At 53.9% G+C, this 21,503-nt stretch overlaps 1 protein-coding gene across 4 annotated transcripts in view; it reads left to right on the top strand.

Moving 5' to 3' along the window:
* Positions 1–269: 269 nt before the first annotated feature.
* Positions 270–21,503, top strand: part of VIPR1 (vasoactive intestinal peptide receptor 1) — a 31,872-nt gene continuing 10,638 nt past the window's right edge. For 2 of the 4 annotated variants that reach the window (XM_019984959.2, XM_019984960.2), the window contains exons 1-4: positions 286–472; positions 12,474–12,582; positions 16,689–16,796; positions 20,651–20,757. In XM_019984959.2, coding sequence (XP_019840518.2) covers positions 395–472; positions 12,474–12,582; positions 16,689–16,796; positions 20,651–20,757 — 402 coding nt within the window. In that variant the 5' untranslated portion in view covers positions 286–394. Of the gene's footprint in view, positions 473–12,473; positions 12,583–16,688; positions 16,797–20,650; positions 20,758–21,503 lie in introns of all 4 variants that reach the window. The other 2 variants (XM_019984961.2, XM_019984962.2) reach the window with 2 other exon arrangements.

The raw sequence follows: 21,503 nt of genomic DNA on the forward strand, positions 1-21,503 counted from the left end.
CCAAGCACAGAAGAATGGGGCATTTGGGCTCTCGGGATTCCCGGAGATGCGGTCCCAAGGGACGAAGGTCTACCCACACCTCGCGATTGAGGACTGAAGTGCGAGACTGGCGGGGGGAGCGCGCAGACTCCCTACTAGCCAGGGCGCCCCCCAGCCCCGCCCCACACCTGCGCGGCCGCCCCGCCTCTACCGAGCCATTGGCTAGACCCGCCGCCCGTCAGACGAGCCCCCAGGGCCCGCCCACGCCCCCGCCCCCGCCCGGAGCGGCGCCTCATAGCGCCAGGACCACCTAGGCAGCGCCACTCTGTCAGGCTCCCCGCCGTCGGCCGCGTGGTGCGCCGCCCGCCTGCCAGTTACCGGCGCGGGGCCGCCCGCCGCCGGCTCGGGACGGACCATGCGCCCTACATGCCCGCCGCCCGCCCGCTGGTTCTGCTTGCTGACCGGCGCCCTCGTCTGCGTCCTCGGCCCCGCGGTGAGTGTCCGCCGGGCAGCCCGGAGTCCCGGGAGCTGGGGGTGGAGAAGGGGTGACGGGAGCCCGGCTGTGTGCTCACGTCTGTATGGAGGGGATAAGGGGCGCGGAGCATGGTCTCTTCGCTGCGCCTGAGACCGGATCTAGACCCGAGGGAGGGGTAGGGTCTCCCTCGCGCCTAGTCCCTTCCCGCGCAGCCTGGAGCCCGTTCTGCGTCAGAATCTGGGACACTCGTAGAGGGGCGGCGGGAAAGAGCTGGCTCCAAACTTGCCTTGCGTGTAACGGCTGTGGGTTGGCGAAGTCAGTGAATGCAGGGTCGGGGACTGCGGGCCACTGAAATGGAAGGTCTGGTAGACAGTAGGTTAGGGGGAGGCTGTGAGGGTCGTCGTTGTGTGCTGTGCCCGCCGGAAGGTGTCTGTGGGGCATTAAGTTACTTGTAGGAGTGACATTCAGCAGCAGACCAAGCACTGAGCGCCCCCCCCACCCACCCCCCGGGGAAGGGGCTTTGGGGATCAGGTGACTGGCAGGCAGACCCTTCCTGTGCCCTCCCACTGAGCAGAGTTGAAAGAGATGGAGCCCAAGGTGCAAGGTGGTGGGCAATGAGGATTTGGGGTGGTGTTTATTGGAGAAGGCCAGACATGTGCATGGGAAGGGAGCAAATAACCAAGAAGCAGTGGCCACCCTCTTCCCTGCACTTCGGCTTCATCTCCACATGGGTGTGTGTGTGTGTACCCCTGGTGCCCATGTGTCCCATGTGTGGTTGTGCCCATGTGTGTGCCTAGTGGAGGGGGGGACACTCACCTGGGCTGCAGGGCAGATTCTGGCTGAGGCAGGAGATGCATGAGTCATCTTCCTATAAGATCAGGGAAGACCTGAAGACTACCCAAGCCCATTTTACAGATGGGCAAAGTGAGGCCCAAAGATATCAGAGCCACACCTATCCCCCACCCATCAGACCTGGACTGAAGCTGATTTCTTTCTATCCCTCCCCTGGAGCTTGAGGAATCTGTGGTTGCTGCTTGAGCAGAGCCTAAAACATGTGGGTTCCAGGTGGCTGGTGGGTGGATGGAGTATATGGGTCATCTATAGTCTCTTCTGTCCCATGAGGATCTCCCTGACCATCACCTCCACCAGGGAAGGAATCTCTGTTTCCATCTCGCTAATGTGCTGTACACTTGGGCTGGGATGCTCATTGCTTGTCCTGGAAGCAGACATTATGACAATTGGCATAATTCTTCTCTCACTGATAGCTATGGTGAGACCCACCTTCTGAGCTCTCAAAGCCCCACCAAGTTCTGGCCCTAAAGGCATACTCTGGCAACACTTACAGCCTCTCAGGGTCACAGAGCTTCCAGGCCTCACCAGCAACCCTCTGGCTCTCCCACCCCTGAGCTCTGACCACTCAAATTTTCCATGGATGAACCAGGGATCTTGGGACCACCACTGGCACCACATTCTCCCATTGCTGGAGGCTTCTCAGTCTAGGGGCAGACTGGTTTCAGTGGGGTCCCCTCTCCAGCAACTTCTGTCCCCCACCTCATGAGACAGTTCAAGCCTTGGTCTTGCCATGCCTACCCTCCCCTGTCTTTCCACATCTTATTTGGTTAGTTCCCAACTCCAGCTCCTCCTCCAGACAGCCTTCCCTGATTATTCCAACCCACTGTGCCCTTCCCACTCTGACCTCACTCTTCAACCCTAGCCTGGGGCTTTTTGACCATCCCATGGGATCAAGGCCTAAGGTCTCTCACCCTCCCATGTCCCCTACAGCCCAGTGCAGGGCTGGGCCCGCAGAGGGAGGAGAAGGGACTCACCCAGGAGTCGATGAGAGCAGGCTGGAATGAGGGGCCCCTATTTCCCTCTCTACTTCTCCCTTCTCCACACAAGCCACCACTTGCTCCCATACCAAATAGACACCAGGCAATCCTGCTTCAGCCAGACTCGGGGAAGCGGGGTAGTGTGTTATCAGAGTCATAAAATGGCAGCTGCAAAGTTCAGTTTGAAGACCCAAGGCCGTATCACTCCTGTTTATAGAGCCCTGACCTCAGCCTGAGAAGAGGAAATTTCTGAACAGGGAAGCCAAAAAGGAAAGAAAACCTCCAGTGTCTCAGAAGAGGAAGTCTTCCCCAAGGCCACCCTTCAAGCTTTCCATTGCCCCTACCCCCTGGAGAGTAGGCACAGGAGCTCCTCATTGGTAGCAGAACTGCTCAGGCCAGTGCCCAGCCCAAGGGCGGAGACAGGAGGTGTCATAGAGAAGGGAGAGACCCATGCCCTGCCCTAGGAAGATTCTCCAGCTGGTAGCAGAGAGCGGAGCCAGCGACCCAGGAGAACCAGCCCAGCCAGATGTGGGCTGCAGCCTCTCAGAACTGGGGTAATGGTCGCTCAGAGGAGTGGTCAGGGAAAGCTCCCTGGAGGAGGCAGGGCAGTCCCTAAAGAGTTTGACCAAATGATCCAGTCTTCCACCTGAGACTATGAGACAGCCTCTATTGGCAGGACCAATGGGCCTGTCCCCAGAAGGAGGAGGAAGCCCTCAGCTCCCCCTACCCCGCTGCCCAGAGGCTGGGTTGGCCCAGGGATTCAGAGGGACCTGGTTCCTCTGACTTCTCTCTGAGACTTAATGGCCGTCTCCTGAAAGCTTCACCTTGCCGTAGGCCTCCTGCCCCAGCCATCTGCTTCCAGCTGCTCCAGGAGCTTCCATGGCTACCCAGCAATCCCGGCCCCTAGCCGGCCACCTGTGGTGTTTAGGAAACACGGCTACAGAGGGGTCAAGTCTCCTCCTTAAGTTGAGTGAGCGTGTGAGTTAGGCCTGCCCAAGGCTCCCAGGAGTGGGGGGTGGGCAGGGCTGTGCTGGAAGATCGAGCTCCCATCTTAGGTTTCCACTGTCCCATGCTGCCCTGACATCCATCTTTCCAGACATTTCTAGAACTTCCAAGATGAGTAGCCTGAGCTGTGTCCTCAGCACACTCCATGGCCAGTTGACCTGGAGAACATGTTTCCTCTCTGTAGAAGGGCCTCTGTTTCCTCATCACAAAAAGGAGGGTGAGAACCCTTGGCCCAACATGCAGGAGAAATGGGAAAAGAGGCCAGCTTCACCTTGGCTGGAGCCACGTCTTCCCCACCCCACCCCATCCCACCCCATCTCACCCCAGCCTCACAACTGACTATGAAAAGGGCTTGGCCTTCCAGTCAGGACTTCTGTGGTTGAAGGATATGAGAGTGCTGTGTGAACTGTGTGGCAGGTTGTTCCTTCCTCTGGATCCCCAGCCTGGGAGCCTTGTGGACCGTTCTTCAGCTCTCTCTTGTTCCCCTTGCCCAGGAGTTTCCAGGGAAGGCAGGAGTCCTGGGCACAGGGGGTGGTATGTCCTATTGAGTGGCCAGACAATATGGGGCATGAGGTTCCAGGCCCAGGCAGGTGACAAGTCCTCTTAGGGAGGACTGGATGATGGGCCCTTCCGCATGGTGGCAGCCTCATGGCAATCCAGCCTGAGGAGCCTGCCACTTACAGGGACTCCTCACTGTGCCCCTCTGGCTGTGGATGCAGGAATGGGGTCTGGGGACTAGACAAAACCTCATCCCTTCCTCCTTGCTCCATCTTCTCAACCTCCTAGATTCCTCCTTTTCCTGTCTGACCTCCCCAACACAAAGCTGTTCTCACTGTACCAAGGAAAATGTGCAGTGTGTGCAAGCTCTCTCACATGCCTTAGATGTATTTCAGAAAAAAAAAGAAATACAATCTAATCTCTCTGCCACGTTATGGGTTTTTTAAAACTTTTATTGTGAACATTTTCAAGCATATAAAAAAACGTAGAGCAAGTAGTATAATGAACATGGAAATGCCCATTTCCGGGAGTGATGTCACCAAAAACAGCAATATAGGAATTTCCAATGTTTGTCCACTCCAAATTTCTAGATTTGAAAGTTATTAACCATTAATATTTGCACCATTTGCTCTTTTGGTTGAAGTATTTGAAAATACGTTATAGATAGCATAGACCAAATTATTTTAAGATGCATCTCTAAAATCAAGGATATTTTCCTGTATACCATCATCACTCCTAATAAAATTAACAGGGATTCCTTAATAGCTTATATTCAATAGCTGATGTCCCCCAGTAGCATTTAATCAAGCATCATAAGATATGTGGTGATATTATCAGGGGGGAAGAAGGGTGTTGCATTTACTGCAAGGAACTTTCCTGCCTGTGCCATGATGGGGCTGTATAGTGAGCTGGCAGGTGGGTGAGGGGAAGAGCAGGGGGCCTTGAGCAGGTGGGTGGGCAGCAGGCTAGATTTCACCAGACAGGGCTCAATCTTATCTGCACCCCTTCTCATGTGGTTCATGATGTGAAGGTCTGTGTCTCCCAGGAAGTGCCTCCGGCCATCTTGAAAACAAGTTCTTCCTACCCAGGGGAGGGTAAGAGGGGTGAGGGGAGAGGAAGAGGTCACCAGCCAACATGTCAAGGACTCATGGCTCCAGGTTCTGGTGCCCTGCTTTCTGCAGTTGAGCAGACACCAACATCACCCACAGACACCATGTTTGAAACTGAGTGTTATTTCTGCAGTGGTACCCAGGATGACTTTCAAAAGACAGAGGATTGAAACCTGAGTCCCTACTGCCCCTGCTTAGCAAAGTGAAATCATGGTAACAAAGGTAGTAAAGGCCCTCTTCATGGTGATCCTCTGCAAAAAAACCTGAAAGGCTTCGTGGCCCTCAGTAAACCTCACAAGAAGGGCCTTTTAATGGGTCCAGGCTTAACACCAAGCTGAACTCCTTTGCATCCTAATAATGAGAGCCCTTATCCTGGTATCACCTTGAACTGCGGAAAGTTCTTTCTTGCCCCAGACCCAAGCTTATGTCCCTATGTCTCCCTCTTTTTCTTACCCTCAACCCCCCAGCACAAGTTCTCACTCCATCCTCCTACTCCCTAGAGTTCAACCTTCCCCAGGACTTTTATTTATTTTTTGGCCGTGCTGCCAAAAATGTGGCATGTGGGATCTTAGTTTCTGGACTAGGGGTCAAACTTTTGCCCCTTGCATTGGAAGCACAGAGTCTTAAGCACTGGACCATCAGGAATGTCCAGCCTTCCCAGGATTTGCAGAGACGAGAGGCTTTGGACTATTGGCCAAAGAACGTGAAAATACAGGGAGGGTAAGAGAATCAGACAGCAATAGGGGGCAAAGGAGAACCAGGCTTGAGACCTCTCTGGTGGACACCGCTGCCACTTGTCAATGGGAAGGACATTCAGGCTGCCTGGGATTCTGCAGGGCTATCATGCTGGAACTAGGCTGGTGTCTGGGCATGTGGGGCTGGGCTGGGGCTTTGGCAACAACTGGTAACCCTTGTCAATCCCCCTGTGTCATTTACATGTAACTCTCAACACAACCTTGATGTAGGTGGTGCTGTCATTGTTGCCACTTCTACAGATGAACTGAGGTGACTTGCTCAAGTTCGCCCAGCCAGGAAGTGGCCAAAAGTCTGCTTCCAGAACTCGTGGACTTAACTAGGCTATGCCATCTTATAAGAGTAACTATTTCTTCCAAAGTGGCTATGGCATGCCGTACGCTGCCCTGGGACTTTAGAGATAGGTTTTAATTAATGAGATGTACACATCAGAAGTGATAGCTCAGGGAATTGTCTCACACATGTACACCTGTGTAGCCACCACCCAGATCAACCTATGATACCTTCCTATCAGCCCAGCAGACTCCCTTGTTTCTCTTCCTACTAAGATAATCATCTCTACTTCCTCTTGTGCCCTCTGAAAAGGCGGGAGCCTATTTCTCCTCTTTTCTGTGACCTCTGGATCCCATGATTTACCTCACCTTCCTGTGCCCGCCCCGACTCTTTTCTCCTCCTCCTCCTCCTCTCCTCTCCACCCTCACTTCTTCCTTGACTACAAGATCTGCAACTCCTCACCAGTTCAAACACAGAAACCAAAATGAAGGGGACATCCGGAAAGCTGGTTTGCGGTCTTATGTACCTTTGATCACACTGCTTTCTCTCTGAGTCCTCAGTTTCCCCGCATGACCCTTTGATGCTCCATTATTTCAGTGGTGGTAGGGAGGGGCTTAAGTAAATCGTGGGATGTAACATGGTAATGGGAGCCTCTGCTCTCTCTGCTCCCTTTCCACGGCTTTTTCCAACTATCCCTAGCAGGAAAAAAAAAAAAAAAAGAGAGAGAGAGAGAGAGCCCTCCTTTGACAAACCTCGGAAACACAGATCATCCACGGTGGCCCCCAGTGCTTGGTACCTTACAGGCAGGAATTTCTCCTGTTTCATAGATTCCAGCCTGTTGCATTTTAGATGCTTTCACAGACTAGCTGCTCCTCGGAGGGACTCATGTGCCCCCACCACCCTGCTTCTGTCTCCCTTGGCTTCTTCTGCCATAGTTCTCTGGCCCTGGGTGAAGCAGGGGCTTCTCATCCAGGCCAGTAGCTGTGGTCTCAAGCTTCCCTTGAGAGGAGTTGGGTATGGCCCCCAACACCTGAGGTGGGCTCACCCTCTCTTGCTAAGCCCCCAGCACCTAACAGCTAGAACTCCCAGCATCTTCCCCCTTTGCCCCACCTCAGCCTTTACCCCAGATCTCAGGGGGCCCCATTAGGAGGAGAAAGCAAAGCTCTCTCCCAAGCCCCTTACTGTGGGAATAGACAGGAAGGGGCGTCCTGAGCAGGTGGAGTTAACAAGACATGGCTAATCCAGACCCCCAGCCAGACACTCAGGACTATACTGCAAATCCCCAGGCAGTTACCTCCCACATGCAGCCAACAAAATGGCAGGAGACACAGGATCAGAACCGCAAAGATGCTAGGGACTTCTTCATCTTGCCTGAATCCCTTCTTCTGGGCTCAGGAATGCCTGTCACAAAGAAGGTAGTGGGGAACTAGACTGGGCTGAAGCTCTCATCTTAACCCAACTGCAAAGTGAGGGCTTCCCAGGTGGCTCACTGATAAAGAATCCACCTTCCAAGCAGGAGACACAGGTTCGATTCCTAATCTAGGAAGATTCCCCTGGAGAAGGAAATGGCAACTCACTCCAGTATTCTTGCCTAGAGAATTCCATGGACAGAAGAGCCTGGTGGGCTACAGTCCATGGGGTCACAAAAGAGTCGGACACAACTGAACAACTAAACAAGGTTGGACTGCGTTTGAGCCCCACTTTCTCCTCTCCACATGAAGTGGCAGGAGACAAGTTAGGAGATGTAGGCAGTGGTGGGGTTTGGAAGGGTTGGAGTGCCATTTTGATGTACGGGCTTTGACTTCTAGGACCATCAGAGATTTGATGCAGGAGAATGATAATGAAGACACACGGTTTACAAAGATCCCTCAGGTTGCACGTGGTGGGGCTGAAAGCTTCTACACTAGTCCAAGCAGGGACTGATGAGGCCTGGCCCCTGTCCACATCTCCAAACTTGTTTCCTGATGCTTCCAGCACCCCTTACTGAAGCCACATCAGACCTCTTGCAAACTTGACTGTGTTAGGCATTTTCCTGCCTCTGTGCTTCTGCACACACTGTTCCTACTTTCTGGAATGTCCTTAGTTCAGTTCAGTCAGTTCAGTTGCTTAGTCGTGTCCAACTCTTTGCAACCCCATGAATTGCAGCACGCCAGGCCTCCCTGTCCATCACCAACTCCTGGAGTTCACTCAGACTCACGTCCATCGAGTCGGTTATGCCATCCAGCCATCTCATCCTCTGTTGTCCCCTTTTCCTCCTGCCCCCAATCCCTCCCAGCATCAGAGTCTTTTCCAATGAGTCAACTCTTCGCATGAGGTGGCCAAAGTATTGGAGTTTCAGCTTTAGCATCATTCCTTCCAAAGAAATCCCAGGGCTGATCTCCTTCAGAATGGACTGGTTGGATCTCCTTGCAGTCCAAGGGACTCTCAAGAGTCTTCTCCAACCCCACAGTTCAAAAGCATCAATTCTTCGGTGCTCAGCTTTCTTCACAGTCCAACTCTCACATCCATACATGACCACTGGAAAAACCATAGCCTTGACTAGAATGTCCTTACTCCACCTCTAATTATCAGACTCTTACACAACCTCAAAGGCCCACTACTGCCCATTCTCTGAATCCCACACACCAGCTATATCCCTTCCCTGGGGCCATAGACTTGGCTGTATCTGGCTGGGAATTTTCTAATTTTGTGTGTCTGGAGTCCAGCAGGATAATGAGGATGTTTAGAATAGGAAAATATATAGAAGAGGAAGTTCAAAGTCTGCCCAAATTCCTCAGTGATAAGGCTAGAGGAAGCTGCCCTGGCCCTGTCCTCCAAAGGGCAATGGTTGACCAGATGGCCCGAGGCAAGCCCACAGAGAGGGATTGATGCTGTCCAGACCAGTGGCCAGAGACTTAGGTCCTTTGGGAAATGTGCATTGCTGACTGACCTCTGGTCCCTCTTTGGGTCTCTATTTCCTCTACCATTCTCCAGATGGGGCCCAATACTCGGCCATGGTGAAAGCAGAACTCCTCTTCTAGACCACCTCCACTTTACTCAGAGATATCCCAGGCGACCCCAAGGGCTCCTGCCCTGCTTCTACATAGTGCCTCTCAGGAGAGACTCTGTTACTGTGCTTCTGGGGGAGCAGAGTTGCTTACAGAAGTTAACCCCGCAGTCTGCACCCTCAGAGAGTAGCAAGCAGAAACTTCCAGGAGCCCTGAGATGCCCTCAGTGATTAGAAAACGAATGTGTCCTGGCAAACAGCAGGGCCATAGCCCAGGCTTATGAGGGCTCAGCAGGGACTTCGCTAGTGTTCCAGTGGTTAAGACTCCATTCCCAATGGAGGGGGCCTGGGTTTGATCCCTGCTCAGGGAACTAGATCCCACATGCCACAACTAAGAGTTCACATGCTGCAACTGAAGATCCTGCGTGCCAGCACTAAGATCCAGTGCAACCTACTAAGCAAATAAATATTAAAAAAAGAAAAAGAAAAGAAGGCTCAGCAAATGAGGGCATCCTTTGTCCTAGTCTCAGAGCACAAGTCTGGACTCTTGGTTACAGGGACAGAAAACTCAACTGGCTTCAGCCATACAGAAAGTTATTGGGTCATGTTGCTGGAAGCAGGGTTGGTTTCAGGCATGGCTGCATTCAAGGGCTCAGACAATGTCCAGAGGATCCCATTTTTCTCCATCTCTTTTTCCTGCCTTTAACATGCAGCTTTCATCACTGGGTTCTACTTGGCAACCAGGTGGGAGCAGTAGTTCTAGCCCCTGCATCCTCTGAGGTTTCCAGTCCAGTGGGCAAGAACAAATCCACTTACCTAATTGCTTAATCCGAGGTCCCAGGAATGAGCTTCCTGGCTCTGAGGAGTGAATTGGACCATGTGCCAGGCACTATGGCCAGGAACACTAACTGACTTAGGTCTGGTTACATGTTGATCCCCTGAGAGAGGGTTCATCAGAACCTATGGACTAGGAGTGGGGAAAGACGTGATTTCCCAGACAGAATGAGGATATGCCACCGGAGGAGCTGTAAAGAATGATAGAAGGCAGTAACTCTGATGTCTACTACTTACTATTCATCCTGCTTTCACATGGAGGAGTGCATGCTCATTCGCTTCAGTCATGTCCAACTCTTTGCGACCCCGTGGACCTTAGCCTGCCAGGCTCCTCTGTCCATGAGATTTTTCTGGCAAGAATACTGGAGTGGGTTACCATGCCCTTCTCCAGGGGATCTTCCAAACCCTGGAGTTGAACCTGCATCTCCTTCACCTCCTGCTTTGCAGGCAGATTCTTTACTTGCTGAGCCATTGGGTTTAACTAAAATTGGTTGAGGGGGTGATGGCAGCTGAAAATGGGCAGAAGAGGCAGGCAAGGCTGGGGAAGCACCAGAAGGCAGAACACACCCTGTGACTGAGGACAAGCTTGGAAGGTACCCTTGGGAGAAGTGTGCTCCAACAAAGCAAGAAAGACCAATGGTGGGACACAAGCTGGGCTGGCCAAACCCCAGATTCCTCTTCCAGAGTCCACCTCCAGGATCCCTCTGGCCACCCTTGTTCCTATGCCCCAGCAGGATGAACCAACACAAATCCCTTAAGACAAAGCTCCATGAGAATCTTCGACACTTTGGGGAAAGAGGGGAAGCATGTGACCCAGCACCCAGACCTCACTCACCCATGAGCCATTAGCATGAAAGCCACACAGAGAATGTGGGTTCCATCTCGGACTGTTAACTCTACCAGTCAGTTAGGGTAAAAATATTAGCTAGTAAGTCATTTAAAGGACTTCTCTGGTAGCTCAGCTGGTAAAGAATCCGCCTGCAATGCAGGAGACCTTGGTTCAATTCCTGGTTCAGAAAGATCCCCTGGAGAAGGGATAGGCTAGCCACTCCAGTATTCCTGGGCTTCCCTGTGGCACAGATGGTGAAGAATCCACATGCTATGCAGGAGACCCGAGTTTCATCCTTTGGAAGGGAAGAGCCCTTAGAGGAGGGCATGGCAACTCACTCAAGTATTTTTGCCTGGAAAATCCCCATGGACAGAGGAGCCTGGCAAGCTACAGTCCATGGGGTCACAAAGAGTCGGACACAACTGAGCGACTAAGCACAAGTCATTTAAAAGCTGACATATGGAAAGTAACACAGATCTATTATGGAGCATGATACAGTTGTTCATGTAACTGTTTAAAAGAAAAGGTATGAGATTTAAGATTGTGGTCCTGCACCTTTGGAGTCACGTGCTTACGGTGGGACTGACTTGTCTAGAGCAATGGTTACAGTCACACCCTTGGTGCCTAGGGGCCAGACAGGGATCTCCTTAAAAGAAGGAAATAAGGGGAACCTCCCAAAACACCTGTGCTCTCCCCAAAACCCTACTGCAAGAAGCCTTAGAGTCATCAGGGGAGGGGGCCAAAGTCCATTTGGCCCTTAGGGAAACTGAGGGCCAAGACCTTGTTCCAGGGTGAGGGGGACAAGCTGGAAGAGACACTAAGAAATTCTGATTCTGGAGCAATCTTGCGGGACTCTCCCCACAGCCATGTTGGGAACTGTGGCATTCTTCTCCCTGGGCAGAGATGAGGAAGTGGGGTGGCAGCCACTTCCCTAATGCCAAAAAGACTGGCAGAAACTGCCACCAGCCCAGTGGTTCCTTTACTGAGGCCTTTACCACACCTTTCTCCACAAGACCTGACTCCCAAGACCTGTTTTTTCCGGCTATTCTTGGGCAGCTGTCATCCCTACTCACATGTCTGCCCCAATGCCAGTATCTCCCTGGCACACAGGTTTGAGTTTACCCTTAATCCCTGGCCAGGGCACAGCGGAGGGAGGGGAAAAGCCTGGGCTTCTTGGTGACCTCTGTGAGAGGAGGCCTGGTTGGATCATGAGCCATTCTAGAGGGGCCTCTTACTTCTTGAGACTTCCCTCACCCTCACTAGATCTGCTAGAGCTTGAATTATTCAGAAGCTAAGAAGCAGGGTGGAGGGTCTGGTCAAGGAGGACCACCATTCCCTTCCCAGACTGGTGACCCGGGGAAGAAGCACAGGCTCCAGGAATGGGGACAGAGGATGAAAAATGGAGCCAGACTCCTGGACTCCTCCCAGGCCTGGCTCCGAGAACCAGAAGGGTCCAACTCAGAACAAGATAGCACCTGCTGGGCCCCACTCATCCACAGAGACTGAAACAGGGACCCAGGGCTCCCAGCCTAAGCTGGAGGTCCAGTGGGCCAGCTCTGGGCTCCAGGGAGAGGCCCTCTGACCTCTGTCCAGAGTTGTGCCACCCACAGAGACGGTGTTGTTACAGCCACAGTACTGCTGGAGCCAGCAGGAAGCCATGACAGGGCCCTCACAGCAGAGGGCTTTTCAGGGGACACTGGATAAGAGTTTGGGGTCAGATCTAGGTCAAGCTCAGACTTCAGTCTAAGGTTGAGTTCAGACTGGGGCCAGGGTTCAGTCTGGAACTTGGGTTAGTCCGGTGACTGGGCCTTGCTTAGCCCCACGCTCCTGGAGCCCCTGGACAGACAGGTAGGCTGTGGATGAATGAGGCTGACGGGTCCGCCTCCCTGTCTCCCTCCCCCAGGGCGGCTGGGCGGTGGGGCTGCAGCAGGAAGAGTGTGACTATCTACGGATGATTGCGGTACAGCACGAACAGTGCCTGGAGGAGGCGCAGCTGGAGAATGAAACAGCAGGTGAGGCCCCTGGTGGCAAGAGAGAACCCTCCTCCCTCCATGTAGCCCACCTCCCTCTCATCGTGAGCCCTGCTCCACCCTCAGGTTGAGGCTGCCTAGCGACAGGGCCATCGGATCACCTGGTATCACCCTCTGGTCTTCACTCCCCAATCTTGTGCTCCCCACGTTTGGCTCAGCAACCGTGGGGTAAGAATGGAAGGAAATAGAGGGCTTCCTTTAAGAGCTGTTGCTGGAGCCAGACTCACAAGGGCGGGCAGGATGTGGAGAAGCAGAGAGTCTGGGAAGTCAGAAGGTGCCAAGGCGGACTGCCTGTGGCGGGTGGGGAGTGGGTGTAGAGTTCATGCCTCTCTGGGAGGGGGGGGGGGGGGCTGAAGCAGTGGGGTGCCTGGGCTAGCTCTGGGTCTCTCTCCCAGAGGTCACCTCCCTGAAGCTGGGGTTACAGCTACAGAGCAGCCTGGCTCAAGAGCAGGGAGCATTTGTTCTTCCTGGCTCCCCTGTCCTCCCATCTCACTGAGGCTGACAGTCATGAACCCCAGCCTAAGTCCCTCCTCCTGGGCTCTGATTCCCACCTCCTGCAGCACTGAGTGTGTGCAGCATCACAGACGGCCTTTGCCTCTCCCAGCTCTCAAGGAAGGATGGCCCTCTCTCTCCCAGGGCCCTGAAACTATGGCCCTGTCTCCCAGGGCCCTGAAACTATGGCCCAGACCTGCCTATAGTTTGTACGCCCCCCTGCCCCTGCCTCTGGGGCAGAAAGTCAAGACCAGGCTGCACACAGCTTTGGAAAGTCTCAACAGTGAGATCCAGGATCATGGACAGCCTGGAGAGGCCCAGACACCAGACTCTAGGCCCCACTAGAGCACCTCCCAGGCCCCGGAGGCAGGCCACCCTTGTGATCCCAATGAGGTCATTGCTGGCGCAGGGTGCCTGTAGGAAGCCAACACTCTCACCAGGCAGTCGGCCTGAGATGCAGAGGAGGCCATGAAGGGTCTGTGGGCGGTGAGTCTGCCCCATGATCTTGTGCAGGACTCTGCGTGTTCGTGCACATCTGGCTGTGCACTCCTGGCCCATGTCTGTCTAGGGCTGCATCTGTGCCTCTGGAGCCTGTGTCTGACTCTGAGCGTCTTTGTATGTTGGAGGCATATGTCTGTGTAAGCCTCGACCTGCCTGGATATGTCTGCCTGGTGTGTGGTGTGTGTGTGTGTGTGTGTGTGTGTGTGAATGTCTGTGGTATGCTCAGTTGTGTCTATACACGTGTGTCCGTGAGTTGTGTGTGTCTCTCTGTGCCTGTGTTTGCTTATGTCTGGTTCTTCCATGTTCAAGTAAGCATACCTGGATGCATGTTTACATGTGTGTCTGTGATTCTATGTGCCAGGGAATGCTTGTCAGCGTGTGTCTGTGCACACACATCTATAGAATGACACAGCAGAGGCCCCCACCCTGCCTCGCCATCCCCCACCCAGGCTGAGCTTTCTTTCCCATTGAGGTTGCAGCCCCACTGTGGGCACACATAGCCAGCCTGGGCCCTGGGTCTCTGTGGGCCTGGTGACATGTGCAGTGGGACCTGTGTGGCCTCCCTGGGGCAGACACACAGAGAATACTCCCGGGCCCAGCTCACAACCACAGGCACCCCAGATGCCCAGCATTTTCTTGGCTGTCACCCCTCTCAGCTTCCTGACCCTGCTCTCTCCTGCAGGAAGCCTCCCTGACCAGGTACCGGCCCCTCTTCCTTGGCTCCCCCCAGCCCCACCCGGTCCACCAGCCTGTGCCCCAGCAGTTTACAGCCCAGCCCTGGTGGTACTGAGATTCCCTGAGGCCAGGTGTGGCCACCCTGGGGGCATAGAGCCCAGGCTCCCTCCTCTCTGTGCCACTTCCGGTGAAGTTGAGCTCAGGACACCCAGTTCTGAATCCATTCCTGATCCGGGTGGCAACTGGAAATCTAGAGAGCCTGAAGCCTGGCAAGAACCCAGACACAATAGCAGGCCTGCAAACCAGGGCATGCCCAGCATTGTTAGGGCTATCCACAGACCAGCCAAGCAGAATTCCCAGAGAAAGGGTCTCGAGTCCTTCGGACCAGGCAGAGGGCAAGCAGTTTGCTGGAGACCTGGAGCTAGTTGTGTAATGGCTCTATCCCTCAGTTGCTTGTCTGTAAAATGGGAGGGTTAAATAAGTTCTTAGCATAAAGAGGGTAGAACAATGTCTCCCACATATAAAGGCTGCATAAGTGTTTGCTGATGATACCATTAACAGGATCTAGCAAGGTTTGACTGACAGCTACATGGCCTCCAGAGATGTGGGCACAGGGATGGAAGAGAGACGGGAGCCCTAGTGAGGCCGCAAAAGACTCAGGATAGGACGGGTGGTAGCGGATGGGGTCCCCAAGGCAGGGAGCCTGTGCTCTCTGACCAGGCCCCGGAGATCCAGGTGTTCTCAGCCTTCAGGGGCAGGTGCCCCCTGGCTCCTGCAGCCCCAGAAGGTACCCCTACCCTCCCCACTGCTGGCCCACCTTAGTATCCAGAGGCTCAAGGCTCTTCCCCGAATGGGGATGTCCTTCCGCCTCCTCTTCCCAGGCCCCGTTCTTGGGAACTCGTGAACCTTCGGACCTGGGCTGGGCTGGGTTTGGCCCAGCTGGCGTTGACTTTGGCTCAGGGGTTGGGTTTCCTGAGTAAATCTATGGGACTGGCAGTGTTGCAAAGAGACAATTAAACCTCCCTCGGGGGAGGGCATCCAGAGGAGTCCTTGTTCCTCAGGGGCACTCAGGCCCTGAACAGGCAAGACCACAGCACTGGCATCTGCCTATTCAAGCGGACCCCTAGAGACCCCACTGTGCAGGCTTCACCAGCCAAGGTGAACAGGTGCGCAGTGGAGAACACAGCCTGTGATACAGGGCTTTATCCGAATTCACTCCCTAATCACCAGCCTCTGTCACAGTTCACAATTTTATTGGATTGGAGGCATTTGTGTTGTTTTATGGTGGGCTTCTCTGGTGGCTCAGATGGTAAGTGATACACTTGCAATGCAGGAGCCTGGCGTTCAATCCCTGAGTCAGGAAGATCCCTTGGAGAAGGGAAGGGCTATCCACTCCGGTATTCTTGCCTGGAGAATCCCATGGATAGAGGAGCCTGGTGGGCTACAGTCCATATGGTAATTTGGTGTTGCTTTATGAGTTTTATGAAGACTCCTCAAGAACTAGATAAACCCCAGTATATTCATCACCCTATCATACCCAACAGCTCCTTTTTATAACAAATATTTTCTAATGCTTCCTTTACTATTCTAAAATGAAACTTAGGACATACACCTTTTTTTTTAATGATGTCCTAATTATAACGTAAAACAAAAATAGAATAAAGACATATATAATAAAATACTGTGTACACATTCCAGCACAATCACACCAAAAGATAAGAAGACAGAGTCTAAAGGTTGTACCTATAAATATAAATTCTGGGAATGTGAGAGCTTTAAATGTAGATTGATATATACGCTGGTTGCATCACGGACCCAGGTTTATGGGCAGCATTGCCATAAGTAACGTGATTTTCCAAAACATTGAACAACTCTTAGTAAAGTTCAGAGCACAGCAAAGCCCAGCCTTCTCTCCCTTTACTTGGCTGCTTCTTTCCTGGAAAACTTGTACTGTCAAACCCGTACAATAAGTGCCTTGTGTTTATCTGTAAAATGGAGTAAGAGTCTAGCCTCTGGTCATTACAAAAGGTTTTCATCTGTGCAAACACCCAGCAACTCTTATTTGAGAGTCCCAGACGCTACACAACTCGCCGTTGTGCAGGACCGTGCAAAATGCCCGCCTGGCATCCCTGTCGCCTGTGCGTCGAATGCTGGGGAAGCCCTTCCTCGCAAGCTCTGCTACAAACAAACCCCCTCCACTGTTCGAAACACACAAGGGGAGCTCTGTCTCTCACCAAAAACCATGGACCTGTAGTTATGCCTCCTTCTCCTCCCTCCCTGTCTCCCCTCTCAGACTGGAGGCTCCTCAAGGTGGGAGCCTAGACAAGGAGGAAAAGGGTGGGTGCCTGTGGGCTCAGGACCAAGGCTGGAGGCCCCTGGTGACTACGCTGACCCGTGTGTCCTCTGCCTTCACTCCACAGGCTGTGGCAAGATGTGGGACAACCTCACCTGCTGGCCAGCCACCCCTAGGGGCCAGGTGGTTGTCTTGGCCTGTCCCCTCATCTTTAAGCTCTTCTCCTCCATTCAAGGTAAGAACCTCGGTTTGAAGGGCGGGAGCTGGGTGGCAGGAGTAGAGGTGGCCGGAGTGGGGAATCACCTCTCAAGGAAGTGAGAAGGCAAAGGAGGTGCTCAAGGGGCTAGAACAATTGGGGGTGTGGGGGGCCTTCCTGGAAGAGGCTGCACTATTAGCTCTCTGAAGGGCTCATGGGATCTGATTAGCTCTTCCCAGAAAGATAAGCATGTGGGAAGGGCTCACTAAATATTTGTTCAGCGATTGATAACTGATTGGCAGTTATGACTCCCATGTTCCCATTTTGGGGGGCTGGTCTTGGTTCATTCTTTCACTACCTGGAGGCAATGATCTTCCAGACTCTGCGAAACTGGCCTTTCTTGCACAACTTGTCAGGTCCTGCTTAAGTGAATGTGCGCATACAAGGTAGAAAAGAAAAGGGGGGACCTCTTCAGGAAATGGGCCGTCTTGCTACTGAATAATTAAAGGGGTTTAGGGCACATAGTCAGTCATACTTTCATTCCGAGAATGTTCGTTAAACACCTACTGGCTTGACCAGCACTGGGCTGGACAAACGCAGCATGGGTCAGAAGGATAAAATGCTCTGTGTTCAGGGAGCTCATGTTCTAGTTGAAGACATTTAGCAAGAAAGCACATGCAAATATTGTAAGTAGTAAGCAGTGCTGGGAGAGAGAAGAGACAGAAGCAACCTAAGGCAGCTGTCCCGGCGGCCTCTACAAGGAGGTGATACTGGGACTACTGTCTGAAGACCTGGGCTGGGAAAGAGTCTCAAAGATCCTGGCGGGGGGGCAGAGGGGCGGGGGGGTCGCTGAGAGGATCCACAGCCCGTGGTATGAGCCCTGAGGAAACTCAGTGGAGGCCACGTGAGCTCGGGGGAGGGAGGAGGGAACAGGGCCCAGGCAGGCAGAGGCCTGGAGGGCTGACAGGGCGTGGGCTCTCCCCTGAGTTCACTCAGAAGCCATGACAGAGGTTGCGCAGGTGACGGACACAGTCCAGTTGGGGATTTTTAACTGATAACTGGTTTCTGTGAGAAGAGAGGATTCTGGGAGTACAACCCCAGGGCAGAGGAGAGATGCTGATGGTTTGGACTTGGGTGGACGGCAAGTCAGGGGAGGGAAGCAGGAAGGTGGGGGAAGAGGGAGGGAGAGATCCAGCATGCCCCACTCAGGTATGGGTTTGATGAGTTGGGGGAGGACAGAGGGAGGAGCAGGGCTGGGGTGGGAAGGGGTGGTGATGGACAGGACCTAGATAAGAATTGAGAGGATGAGCAAAAGTCTCTCTCTCCAGGTGACCTTTCCCCCTCTGGGCCTATTTCCCTATTTGTAAAGTGAGAATGGGAGGGGGACCAAATCGTCTCTGTGAGGCAGTCTTGTTTTGCTCCCCAGTGCTCAGGGATGCGTGCTCAGCGGTCAAGGAGATCTGGGTGCTGTCCTTGAGGGTGGCCTCCATGACATGCCTCAGCCACAGGCATGTCACAGTCCAGGCCAGCACCCAGCTAGCCCAACCCTCTTCCAGGGGGACCCAGCACCTGGGCAGGTAGGACCTGAGCTCCCTGGGACAGCTCTCATAATGCTCCCTTCTGCAGAGCCTGGCAACCAGCCTTTCTTCGCATCCCTGGAAGCACCCACTAATTGCATTCCACTCTGACACTATGCTAATTGCATCCCTCCTGAGGCTCCTCCTTCTGTCCCTGCTGGAATTGAGAAGGCAGCTCCTTCACTTGAGAACCGGAACTCCAGCCCACCATCTGGCTAACACGGAGGCTGCCAGCCTCACTGGGGCCCCCACCGAGCCCTCAGGCTGATGAGAGAAGGCAGCTTTTCCTCAGGTGGAGTCAGTCAACTGCTCACTGAGCCCACCTTGTGACAAGCTGAATAGGAAGTACACTTTACCGCTCGGTGTCCATCAGCCAGATGCCCTTGTGCAGTGAGCAACCCGCACAGCTATCGTTGGTGACTCTGAAAATGATGGTGAGGAATAGGAGACTGGGTTAGGGGCTGAATCTGTAGGGGAAAGAGGGTGTGTTTTCCTGGGCAACTAGATGAAAAAAGTGTAACCCAGGAAACTGGCCTAGCCCAGTGCCGCTTCCTCTGCAAAGTCCTTCCTGCCACAGTGGCAGGAAGGAACCTCACAGCCGACTGCTCCTTCCTGGAGATCCCCCTACCCCAGCCATCCCTCAGTTCCCTATCCAGAAAATGGGGTGACAAGCACCTCCTTCAAATGGCAGCCAGAAGGATTCACAGAAATAGTGAATAGGGAGTTACCTGGGATGCTCTGAGCACACGGCAAAGTTTCGAAATATTAGACATGCGCAGTGACCCTCCCCAAGCTCAGGATAGCTTGACGCCTCCCGCCTCCTACAGCTCTGCACCTGGACACCTGAACTAAGTCCTCAGTCACGTCAGTGCAGATGAGGGTCAAAGTTACCTGGGAAGACTGTGGGGACCGCACCTGCTCTACCCTGTATCTCCTATGTGGTTTTGGAAAAGTGACCAGCCTCTTGGAGCTTGGCTCCCCAACTGTGATAATTGAGGGGCTCCAAAAAGATAATGGGCCCGAAGTGCTCTATCCAGTATACCTGGGGAAAGTTCTCAAAACATCCGTGGTGGTGATGGTGATGGCGATGATGTTGATGGTGGCGCTGACGATGGTGGTTCAGGTGAGAAAGCAGCTAGAAGGCAAGGATGTCAGGAGCCATCTTCTTTCTCAGTTCCTCCTCATCAGCTCGCTTCATCTCTTTCCCTAATCTTTTCTCCTCCCACCTTCTTTCTCAACTTCTTACCTCTTCCTCCTACCTGTTCTTTCTCCTCTCATCCTCTCTCCCTCTCCTTTTTCCCTCCTCCTCCTCATCTCCCTCCTCCTTCTCCCTCCCTCCCGAACAACAAGCCTGGCAGGTGGGCTCTCTTCTGGACTCGGTGTCTCTGTAAGCAGTCCTGGGATAGAGGCAAGGGGGCTCCTCTTTGTCTTGCCCATTTCCTATCCAGCCTCTCCCTGCCCTGAAGAGGGGGACCCTAGGGGGTACCCCTCACCTCACATGGCCCATTAATGGTCCTGTCCCTTGGCTGCAGCCCTGGGCCTCCAGGGACAGAGGACAGTACACTGCCCCGGAAACCCAGCCTCAGCGGTTCAGCTCCGAGATTCTGCAGTCCTGTGTGGCTCAATTCTTCTCATGCTTGCCATTGCCTGGGCAGGTGCTCCTGCCAGGAACTCCCACTTCTCCATGTGTCAGGACTTCACATCTGTGCCTTTATAAGATGTCCTCCAATTCTCACCCACCTCCTGCCTTACTCTGGTCCCTCTCCAGCAGCACATCTGAACCCCTGGCCCCAGGGTGTGGGAGGAAACCCAGACCCATAGGCCCAGGCAGACTGACCCAGGAGAACTGGGCAGGCCTGGGCCCCTTACCCCAGCCAGAAGGCTGCTGTCTGTACACACGGGACCAAGAAACCAAATGACACAGTAGCATCCATGACCCTGTGACAGGAGTCAGCATTCAGCTCATGCCAAGGGTCAGGGATCAGTCTGTGCCAAGGATCCAGGCTGCCTGTGATGAGGATCAGGGTTTAAATCGCCCTGAGGTCAGGTTTATACACAGCAAGGGGCAGGAATGTCTGCCCTGTCATCTGTGTGGGAGGGTCCACTGGCGGCCCTGGAGGGGCTTCTCCCTGCCCCAGGCTGCCCCAGGCTGCCGCGTGGTATCCTGGATATCTAGGTCAGAACAGCTGGAACCTGATGCTGCAGCGGGTGGTAAGAGTAGGGCTGAGCCCACAGATAGACAGCCTCCATGCCTACTCCTCCAACCTGCCAGCTCCCACCTCAACCTCTCTCCTCTCCACCCCACCCTCCACCCAGGCCGCAACGTGAGCCGCAGCTGCACCGAAGCGGGCTGGACGCCCCTGGAACCTGGCCCCTACCCCGTTGCCTGTGGCTTGGATGACAATTCATCGAGTTTGGATGAGGTGGGCCTCCATGCACCACACGCACGCACACACACACACACACACACGCACACACACGAGTGCCTGGGTCTGCTGGCTCCTTCCACTCTCTCCCACCAAGGGGCACGGTTGCCCTCTGTGTAGGAGCCAGGACTCCTGGCATCTGCCCTCCTCAAGCCTCCTCCCTCTCCAGGCGCACATTCCCAGGGGCTCATCCCTCGGCTCCCCTGAAGGGTCCAGGAGGATGACACATAGCAGCAAAGCTGAAGCATCACCCTGAGGCTGCCCACCCCACCCCCTCGCAGGAACCTTGCTCCAGCCCTGGGCATGGCAGGGCAGACAGGACCCCTCCCCCATGTCATGCAGAAGGGAAACCAAGGTGCGGGTCCTACAAGGAACTGGCCTCAGATACCCAGCAGCCAGTCAGAGACAGGGCCAGGGCCATTGTCCTCAGTCCCAGGGCAGGAGCTGCCCTGGAGCAGACTGTCAGTGATCTCTCTAAGGATGTGGAGCCAGAAGCCAGGGAGAGATACTGATGGGGAGGCTGGAATATGACTGGAGTCCCGAGCTAGGAGCCCCTCACAGCTTTGATGTGTGAACACAGTCTGGCTGTCTGTGATGACTTCTGTCCCACTCCCGATGCCCTTCACAGATAGGGACTTTTACTGCTCCCAAGAGGGCAGCAATTTTCTCAGAGGCCTTCAAAGCCCACCAGATCCTCAGGCAGGATCTAAATCCACTAAATCCTATCTAACCACTGGCCTCTA

The sequence above is a fragment of the Bos indicus genome, chromosome 22 (assembly GCF_029378745.1).
Source record: "Bos indicus isolate NIAB-ARS_2022 breed Sahiwal x Tharparkar chromosome 22, NIAB-ARS_B.indTharparkar_mat_pri_1.0, whole genome shotgun sequence".
NCBI classification, from domain to species: domain Eukaryota; kingdom Metazoa; phylum Chordata; class Mammalia; order Artiodactyla; family Bovidae; genus Bos; species Bos indicus.